General features: G+C 43.6%; 1 protein-coding gene across 1 annotated transcript in view; it reads left to right on the top strand.

Moving 5' to 3' along the window:
- The first annotated feature begins 758 nt into the window (after window positions 1-758).
- RAB3IP (RAB3A interacting protein) overlaps window positions 759-10943 on the top strand; it is a 60138-nt gene continuing 49953 nt past the window's right edge. Inside the window, exon 1 of the mRNA XM_077832907.1 lies at window positions 759-886. Coding sequence (XP_077689033.1) covers window positions 768-886 — 119 coding nt within the window. The 5' untranslated portion in view covers window positions 759-767. The remainder of the gene's footprint in view (window positions 887-10943) is intronic.

The raw sequence follows: 10943 nt of genomic DNA, 5'->3' as shown, positions 1-10943 counted from the left end.
CCCTCCCCAATTCTCCTGAAGCCCCAGCCACCATCTCCAGTCCTATCCTACCAGATCCCCTGCCTCTCCCAGAGCCCCAGCCTTCCCACCCTGTCCTACCCGACCAGAGCCCCTACCCGCTTCTACCAGCCCCAACCTCCCAGAGCCCCTGCGCCCCCCCCCCCTTGCTGACCAGCGCGAAGCCCTCAGGTCCTAGGCACCGAGAGGAGCAGTTTTGGTAGTGACACGGGAGGCCCAGCTGCCAGCATGTGGCGCAGTGCAGAATGGGACCCAGGTGCCAAGTCACAGCGTGTGCGCGCTCCCTCTGAGCCAGATTTAAAGGGGGAGGGACAGACGACAACGGCCCTTTGGGTGCCAGAATCCTTGTAGTCGTGTGTGTGTGTGTGTGTGTGTGCGCGCGTGCGGCGGGGCAAAGTCAAAGTGGCAGAGGAATTAATAAATATCCCGCAGCGTGTGCACAGCTCTGCCGGAGCCCCAGGCAGAAAATGCTCAACGTAGGGTTAAAGATCAGTGTAGAGGCTCCACCCCAGGTTCCCTAACACGGTTCGGGTGACTCAGCCCCACTCGCCCTGGCCCTGCCTGGCAGAACAGCCAGACCCTGGGGCACCATCCTGCCATAACGTCACCGGGGGCGGGGGAGGGGCGGCGCTACTACGGTGCTGTGGGCTGATCACCGCCCCGCGCACCCGGACCGACCCTCCCGGACCAGCCCCAGGGGGGCGTGTGTGGGAGGGGGAGGAGCAGAGGGAAACGGGGACTCTGCGCGCATGCGCCCTCCGCCCGGACTCGGCGGAGCCCCGCCCCGCGCCAGCAGCTCGCTGTGGGGAAGCTGCGGCGCTGAGGAGCCTCTCGCGGCGCCTGCGAACGGCCTGGCGGGGCTCGGCAGGTAAGAGGCGGGGGTGGCTGGTCCCTGTGGGCGGGCTCAGAGGAAACCGTCTCCCTTCCCTGCAGCCACCCACAGCCCCTCCCCCTTTGTCCCGCACAGACCCCCCCCCCCGGGCACCCAGCGTCCGCCATCCAACCCCTGCCTCCCGCACAGCCTCCCCGGCTCCCCCCTCCCGCACCCCCCAGACACCCCCCGTCGCCTGCACAGCCCCCCCCAGCCCGCACCCCCCAGACACCCGCCCTCGCCCGCACAGCTCCCCCCAGCCGCCACCTCCTGCACCCCCAGACACCCGCCCTCGCCCGCACAGCTCCCCCCAGTCTCCATCTCCCGCAACCTCCAGACACCTCCCATCGCCCGCAAAGCCCCCCCCAACTCCCACCTCCCGCACCCCCCAGACATCCGCCCTCGCCCGCACAGCCCTCCCCCGAGCACCCACCTTCTGCAGCCCCAGACACCCACTCTTGTCCGCACAGTCCCCCCTCCAGGCGCCCTGACCCCCTGCATCCTCCAGATACTCCTCACCCACCGTCCCCCAAGATACCCAACTCAGAGGCAACTCAGCCTCTGCACCTATACAGAGCCCCTGCATGTAGAGAGAACTAAGGGGCTGTACTGAGTGCCCTGTCTTCCTCCTGACAGTACCCATGACTTCTCCCCCAGCAGCATATGTGTGTCGAACCCAAGCCTCCTTTCTGAGACCCCACTTAGGCTCCTATACCTTATTCTCTCCCTATGACCCAAACAGACCCTTTCTGTTTCCTCTTCTTTAAGCAACCCCTTGCAGACTCAGTACTCACATGATACCAGCAACAACAGAGGCCTCTTTCTGCCCATGAACATTGATTGCTTCTATACAGAAATCTGCAGTTCATACAAATACCTTTTCACCCCCCACATTCCCCCTGGGAATGTTTCATTTATGCCTTTATTGTGCCATCAGTTATTCAGCAGAATTTCCTACTGGAAATCTGTGGGAAAGTCTGCCTTAATACTGATTGCATGATATAGCCGATAGGTCAGGTCTTGCAATGAAATTGTTTTGTGTGTGTATGTGTTTGGGGTGGGGAGGGATAGCTATTCTCTAAAGAAACATATTATTTGCCTCTTTGCATCCCTCTTTGGTGTCCTCTGGGACTTTGCTGACAACTTAGTTGATGAGTAAAGAGATATTGTCAACTGGAAATCCAGTTTAAAAAAAAAAAAAAGTTTCAGGTACCACCCCCGAAACTGTCTTACACACCTGTTGTATAAAAGATCAGACAAACAGGGAAAACTCAATCTGACTACAGAAAGAACTGTCAGAAGCACAAAGTAAATAACCAGAAAAAATGAATGTTTTTCTCTAATATTAAAGTAATCATGCTACAATTAGCATGAAACCAACCAGCCAGTTTTTAAGTCAATGGTTTTTAAGTCGTTTTAAGTCCTTTAAATTCCTGCATATTGTTTCACATTCCAGCAGAACAACAAAATCAAGACATTGGGGAAAAATGAGTGAAATTAGAGGCTTAATTTTTGTTGTTTTAAAGGTTGATGAGATATGCATATAGTAGTAGTTATGCTTGAGAACATTTTCAGCAGTAATTTCCTCGACTACATCTGGCATTAAAGCCAAGATAGAAAGAGAGACGCTGTTATAAAAAGTGAAAATCAGGCTTGTTACTGTTCAATTTGATAGTGAAACTTTGTCCTTGAAATTCTGGTCTGAAGCAGCTCCCGGCTTAAAGTGACAATCTTGAAGTATTTAAAAAAGTGCATATCTGCATTCTTGATATTTTCATTTTGTGTTGTGATAAAGGTTGTGGAGTTGTTTACAAAGTGTTTTTGTTTGCAGAAGAGAATAGTTGCATGTGATATAGAGGTTAATACCATGTCACTGTAAAATCCCAGCACTATTAAGTAGTAAGGATTTCAGTTAACCTCAATTTCGTAATGCAATTAAGTTGGAGCAAGAACAACAAGGCACAGATTTTGCTTGTAACTTTTGTGTAGCTGACCACTTGCAATCAAATATGACAGTAAATATTCTAAACACTTTTCTGATACTGTACTAGTTTCATAAGAATTATGACAGATATTCATTGACAAACAAGCATCCTCCAAGGGGCAAAATCCTGAACAATTCTGTAGACCTAAAATACACAACTGCAATAATATTTTTCCCAGTTTCAAAGCGTTGTCATTTTGTTTAGTTCGCAGTTGGCACATTTTTGTTCACTTACCTTTGCTTTGTATTGTTTGTTTACTCCAGTCACATGAATGTGTCTCTTTACACAGTCTTAAGGATAATGGCCTAAATGGCTAAACCAGCTCTAGAATTTGCAGTAACTGAGAAATTAATAATCAGCCTCTTTTTAGAAGCAGAAGTAAACTTTGTTGTTTTTTTTATTTAGAAGTTTGTATTGACAGATGTCATCTGCTCAGTTGTATCCATATTCCTTGACAAAGTGGGAGATGGGGAATATGGGGAAGAAACTGAAGCCTGATTAAGCATTAATATCCTGTTAATACTTTGTTGTATTTTATTACATGACACATACTAAAGTGTAGGTGTTCTGAGTGTGGCCACATCATGCCTTTCATGTTTTTGTCTCATTTAGCAAGGTTACGCTTCCATTGCACTAGGTTAATGTTACCTTGTGAGCAAAGTAGACTAAATAATTTACCATTGTCGTTATGCTTTTAATAAATAATGTGCGCACACCTTGTAGCTGACACCATAATACCCAGCATTCTTAAAATCTTGTTACAATATATTAAAGGATATGTCTACACTGCCCATGTTACAGCATGACAGCGGCAGTGCTGTGATGTGCGCAGTGTAGGCTCGCTTTATGACCGGGGGTTAAAAAAAACCCACCCCGAACGAGCGGTGGTAGCTTTATTGTCTGTACCGGCGCTTTTCAGCGCTAAAACTTTTGTTGCTCAGGGGTGTGTATTTTCTCACCCCTGAATGACTAAAGTTTTAGTTCTGAAAGTGGTAGTGTAGACACTCGCAGCAGAACAGTTAGAATTGTCCTTTTCAATAAAATCGTCTGTTTTGCATCCATGCAGAAGAAAGGTAATTGGTAGTCTTTCAGCCTGTATTAATTTTATTTAAAATTCAGTTTCAGTCATTTTAAAAGTCCAGTGAACTACTTTTATAGTTGTCTTAATGCTTATCACGTCTGTCAAAGAAGCAACTTTTCTTTTTAGCTTTTATATTTTTTGATTTTGATTTCAAATTGCATGCTACCATAACATTAAAAAATATATTTAAAACTAACTCTATCACAATTTCAGTAAAACTGTAACTGAATAATTGAGTCATACTTATGTAGTTCATATGTTAACCGTGTTTTCCATAAAAATAAGAAAAAGGAACAAGAAGAGAGGAAATCTTTCATTAAAATGTGTCTCTGCAAACAAAATATCTAAACATTGCAGTCATGCACTTTGGTTTTGTTGTTGGTTACAACATTTCTGCTGTTAAGACAAAGTTGAAGGGGCTGCTCCTTTTGAAGCAAAAATTCCACTGACTTCAGTAGCAGTGGCATCAGGTCTAAAATCTAGAAAGTAGTGTAAAGTTGAGAGGAGAAATATATTGCAGATCGGTCACATTACTTAAAATAGATGAGTGTTCACAGTAAAAATTGAGTCAGTTTAGAGAGAGTTTCTTAAATCTTGGGCAGCTATATGTTAACTAAAAAACAGAAAAATCAATTTGTCATAAAATTTCAGTTGATTATATCCAGCAAAGTACTGGCTTCCACTCTAACAAAAGATACAATAACCAGCAAACTTTAATTTATGTGACAAAATATATATTTTAGGTTTCAGAAAAGCTTCATAAGCATATAGGTGTCTGACAGTCCTAGAATCTTGAACGTTACCTGTAACTATAGTATTTCAACTTTTCCAGATTCAAAAAGGATTTTTCAAGTTGTCCTTTTCACATCTTGTTTTTATTAAAATAATTCCATTAATAAGCTTTGTGAAATCTAGTATTTTAAACAAAATCTTGTTTTGAAGGGTAAAAAACACTCAGACAATTTCTTCTAAAGAATGTGAAATATTAAGTGTTCAGACGCCCAACAGAGAAAAATACATTAAATGAATATGATTATACCTGTACTGTGTGATACTTATAGCAGAAGAAATATCATTGCTGCCCCAAAATTGAAAGTACATTTTTTTCACTAGTCCTCAAAATAGTGTATTTTTTTCTAAAAGCTTCTGAGTGACCCATTCATTGGGCACTGTTACACAATCATTCTCAAAGTAAAAATGAAGAATTTTGAATTTGGAAAACAGTTCCCCTCCAGCCTTTCCTCACACCCTACCTTCCCAAAATAATTTCTGGAAAATATTTTGCTACTTCTATCACATCACCTTTTCTAAAAGAACTGAGCGTAAAGGTACCCTCTTCAAAATTTTATTGAATTGCTTTGTCTCTAGAATATCTAGTAGCCAGGATGTTTTTGTATTACAAACAATTGGGAGATAAAATGTCTCAGTAAGAGATCTTGAAAGTCTGACTTTTTCCTAATCTGTTGCATCATGTGGTATTTAAGTAAGGATTTAAAATATAGCTGCAATCCTTTTTAATTCCAGCAGCAGGACTATAAATATCTCATTGTTATATTATGGAGTAGCAGTAGCTAACAAATTGCATAGGGTGCTAATGTAATGGCAGTTGGGAACTGTAATTTGGGGTGGAGTGGGATGGATTGTTGGGAGATAAGGAAGTAGTGACCCAAACTGTGCTGGGACTTCTGCTACTGAATAATTCTTAACCATTAAAAAAAATCTAAAGAAATTCCCATGCAAAATCTTAAAATGGATTTGTACAGAGAGTTTAAGTTCTGTTGTAGGTAATAAAAAAGAAGTAATTAGAAAGCCAGGAAATTCAGAGCTAAGTTTAAACTTAGAACCCAAGCATTTTAAAATACAGTTAAGGTCACCTTTACAATCTTATCTCTGCCCCATAGTGACACCTTGAGAGGTAAAGAAATAAAATAAAATTAAACAGAGGCCTTGTCTGCATGTGAATTGCATAAATTTGACTTATATCCACTTTTAAACAGACTTAGGGTATGTCTACACTGGTAGAGTTACATCCTCGTCCAAGATTTCCTCCTCCTGGCTCAGTCCACTCTCGAATGGCACGCGAGCCACTGAAGTATCCACAGGGGCCTTCGCAGTGGAGGTGGGGTCGCCACTGAGTATCAGGTCCAGTTCTTTGTAGAACTGGCAGCTCGTGGGCGCAGCACCGGAGTGGTGGTTTGCCTCCTGTGCCTTGTGGTAGGCGTTCCGCAGCTCCTTCACTTTGACCCTGCACTGCAGTGTGTCCCGGTCATGGCCCCTTTCTGTCATGCATTGTGAAATCTGTTCCTAGGTATCATAATTCCTACGGCTAGAGCGCAGCTGGGACTGGACAGCCTCTTCTCCCCAAATGCTGATGAGGTCCAGCAGCTCGGCATTGCTCCAAGCGAGGGATCACCTGGCGCGTGGAGCAGGCGTGGTCACCTGGAAAGATGCGCTGAGACTACTGCATGCATCACCGAGCAAACTGGAAGGGGACTTTCAAAATTCCCAAGGAATTTAAGGGGTGGGGCTCACGGTTGGTCACCGGAGGGCAAGGCAGTAGAGTTCAAACCGATGACCAGAGTGGCGAGAACAGGCATTGTGGGACACCTTCTGGAGGCCAATTGCGGCGCTGTAGTCGACCAGGGTGACTACTCTGGCACTGAGGAGCTGTAGCCCCAGCGCAGAAAGCTTTACGCCTCTCATCGGGGTGGTTTTTTTACAGCGCTGCAACTGGGCAGTTCTGCAACTAAGTGGCTTGGCAGTGTGTACATCTTGGGAGTTACACTGCAGATAGCTGCTTTACTGCGCAGAAACTTGCCAGTGTAGACAAGGCCTTAAGTAAACCGTTGCAAATCCCTGTGTGGACACTATTACTTCAATTAAACCAAAGAAGAGTGTGCCTGGTTTAAACCAAAATGAGAATGTTCACATGGGGGGTTTGTACTATTTTAACTAAAACCTATATAAGTTTTAAACTAATTAAAACATCTATATAAATTAAATTGATTCAACTTTCTCGTGTGGATAAGGTCTGAGACATTTTATTAACCTTTATGTTCTGGACAATTAACCAGTGATCACAAAATCTTGAAGACCTTAATTGTACAGTATGTGTACTTAATTAGGCCACCTTTATGACTATTCAGAGTCCACAGAAAAAGACATATTCTTGATTAGCCCATTAGAATACTGAAGATAGTTATTCCCCCTTCAATTCTTTGTGATAGAGCATAAAAAGCATATTAATATTACTGATTATGCTAAATAGTGTTTCAAGCCTTGCTTCTTTAGCTTACTCAAAAGAGCATGCCTGTCTAATATAGAGCTAATTTCAGGCATTTTGAAAACTAGTTTTAGTGCAGAATAAAAAACCCTCTGGCAGAAACAAGTTCTAACAAATTCTCTCTGAGACGTTATTACTTATGCAAAAGAAGAACTGTGTGGCGATAATTGTACAGTGCTTTTAAACATACACACTTGTTTGTTTTTGAAAATGCTAACTAGAGTTGACTTTCCCTCACCAAAATCATATTAAAATGGTATTTTTTCCTTCTCTCCTATATTTCTTTCTGTTAAATAGTAACAACACAGTGTATGGGTTTTGCTGTTCTGTAGATGCTCCTGAGTGTTGCAGCTAGAATTTTTGAAATACATGGAATGAAGAGTGAGAGTTGTGGCTGTAGGTTTATAGGCAAGCTGTTAGTCAGGCAGATCACTTCTGACTGGCTGCAGGGGCTTGTGATGACAAACTTCTGAGGGATCTGAGCAAGGCTCCATCGTCAGTACTAGATAATTTAAAATAAAATGACTTTTTTGGGGTTCCAAATGAAGATATGGCATGATTTAACTATTGTTTCGCATTGAACCATCAATCTTTTGGACACTTGCTGCTTTGACTCAGGCTAGCAGTTGAGCTGCTTCAAATTCACGTTGTTTATATCAAATATAAATAAGTTAAACATGCTGGCTTGTTTTGTCCTTTTTTCCCCATTGAGATAATTCACAATTTGACTTGCTGTTGGAAAACATTTATCAATTTATTAAACTGTCCTTCCTTGTTTTAGTGATGATCTAATAAAATAAGGTGTAGTGAAAAGTAAGAAAAATCCTTGTTTGAACTGTGCATATTCTAGATCTCTAAATTTGTGTGGGGATAGCATTGGGGGAAAAGAAGAGGGTTAACAGACAGGCACAGAAGTTTGGCTTATATTTTGACTTATATTTGCTTGTTAGGTGAAAGAATATGGGGTAAACTATTTGTAAATCTGAGACAGTGTGGCTGAGTGGAATAGATTTGGGCTTTATTTCTGTCTGTGTCCCGACTGACGCAAGCAACCTCTTAAGGTATGTCTACACTCCACTGTAAGCCCAGGGTTAGTGGGACTTGAGTCAGGTGACCCATGTTAGAAAGCCCCAAGTTTGAGTGTACACTGTTCCTTAACTTCACATTAAGACTTTTCTAACCCATGCTTGAACCTAGGGTTCTGGCATCCAGACTGCAGTGCACAGACCTGACTCGAAGTAATCATATCCCAGAGTGCCAAGCAGACTCCTGAAATGTGGCTACTCTAGCCCTAAAACTGTAGTACGTGGTGGGAAATCTTTACTCCCCGCCCTGCTTGTTACAGGAAGTTTGATCAGCCCGCCAAGCAGTCATTTTGGTCTGTGCACTCCCAGCTACTGGAGCCAGCAACATGGAGGGAGGCATCTTTTGATGAACTTCTTTTGCTTGTGCTTTCACTTCTGTGTCAGAAAACTGGCAGAGCATCCAGGAGGAGCAGGTGGACATTTCGGCAGTGTTTTTTGTCCCACCGAAGGTACCTGATGGATTTCCTGGTGGAGCTGCAGGAGGAGGAGGAGTACTCTCACTAGCAGATGCTGTTCTGTATAATTGGCATAGCTGCTGATGCCCCCTACGTAGACTGGCACTTCTAGTGCAGGGCCACAAGCACAGACTGGTGGGATCACATCATTATGTGCAGCTGGGATGACCAGCAGTGTGTCCAGAACTTTTTCGTGAAGAAATCCACGTTTCTGGAGATTTATGAGCAGCTTCCTCTGGTGTAAAGAGACACATCTGAGGTCACCCTGGCTGGTCCAGAAGCAGGTTGCTATAACTATCTGGAAGCTGGCTACCCCAGACTGCTACAGGTCCATTGCCAACCAGTTTGGGGTTGGAAAATCGACTGTGGGTAAAGTGGTGGCAGAGGAAACTAAGGCCATCAGGCATGTGGTTTACCCCAAGGTGGCTGACATTGGATATTCTGGAAGTAATTGCTGGCTTTGAGAGAATGTGGTTTCTGATCTGTGCTGGGGCTATTGATGGGACTCATGTGCCCATAGTTTGCCCTCCTCAAGGAGCATGTTCAGCCTCAAAGGTTACTACTCCATTGTTATGCAGGCATTAGTGGACCACAGATGCAGATTTATGAATGTCAATTTGGGTTGTACAGGAAAAATTTACGATGCCAGAGTTCATCACTTGGGAATCTACATTCATGGACAGGCTAGGATGCTATTCGCACCAAATTACATTGACATAAACGACGTTACTGTCCCCAGTGTTCTTCTGTATTCTGGGGGACCCATTGTACACTCTTTTGTCTTGGCTTATGAAACCATACCCTGATTTCAGAGGCCTTGGCCAAAAAAAAAAAAAAAAAGGTTTAATTACACTCTCAGCAGGTGTAGAATGATTGTTGAATGTGCTTTTGGCAGATTGAAATCTCATTGAAGGTGTTTACAAACCCATTTGGATGCCAGTGTCATCAATGCTGTTTGAATTACTATGGCTTGCTGTGATCTTCACAACCTTTGTCAAATCTGAGGAGAGCCATTTCCCCCTGAATGGATATATGACAGTGAGGGGATACTGGATCAGTACCCTCAGCCAGAAAGTATAGCTGCCACTGCAGGAGCTGGTTGTGTCTGGGCAGCAGAAGTCAGGAATGCTTTGCATTCTCACTATATGGACTTCCATGGCCCTATGGAAGAGGGGGAATAGTACCTGTATGAATGTGCTAGTAGGACAGAACTGGCTCGCTTATTTTGGAGGGGTGGTATTTGGCAGGGGGGTTGGGCTTGTTTGCTATGCAGTGTAAGTCTGAATGACATGATGAACAATGAATTTGGTTGGAGTGGGCACAATGGCTGTACAGGTGGAGTTCATAGAAATGTGAATTGCTGTGAACCCTAAATAGAGGAATACCATTTGCTTACTAATGCATAATTGCTCCTGAACATATTTTCAGTTTTATTATCGCAAATCATGATTGTGTAATGTGATGTAATGGCAGCGACAAACTTTCTTGGCATCATAACATGCCTTATTTGTAAACATGTCTTAAAACAGTAAACCATTTCATCACGGAAATGCTTCCTCTTGGAACAGTCTGTGCAGGTACAAGGGGTCAGGGTTCGAGTTCCTGAAGAACAGCAGGCAGTATAGATTGAGGGTCCTGAAATAGGACAAGAAACAGAGGGTCATTGTCTAAAGTAGTTCAGTAGAGCAGGACAGAATTATTGTGAAATTTCCAGGACATAAAATGTAACAGTTCTAAAGTGAACCAACACATATTGTGAAGGGGATGCTTCAGTCCTCACACTGTCTCTGCACACAGCCTTGTTAATTGCCATTATAGAAGGGCAGAGACCATGGTAATTTTAGAATTATAACCTGTATTCTGTTACATGAAAATTTCATAACTAATTACCATTTGGAGTTGGGGGCGGGGAGGAGGGGCATGTATAGTGCCCTTGCCGCCAAAGGCTTTCTCTCTCATTTCAGGCCTTTCACATTTTGGAAGACTTAACTGTTCTTGTGGTGCCCCACTGGCAGTGGGAGATGTTATTCCAAGCTGCTGGAGGGAAACTTGCAGTGTATGCAGCTGGAGTATTCAAATGAATAGTAACTGAACAGCACATTTTAGTGGAGTGGGCTAGTCAGCTATATGGGGGGGCCTGAAAAATACACCCCTATCTGCAATGT

Source organism: Eretmochelys imbricata, chromosome 1 (assembly GCF_965152235.1).
Source record: "Eretmochelys imbricata isolate rEreImb1 chromosome 1, rEreImb1.hap1, whole genome shotgun sequence".
Taxonomy (NCBI): Eukaryota; Metazoa; Chordata; order Testudines; family Cheloniidae; genus Eretmochelys; species Eretmochelys imbricata.
This window is presented reverse-complemented; position numbering and strand designations above follow the sequence as displayed.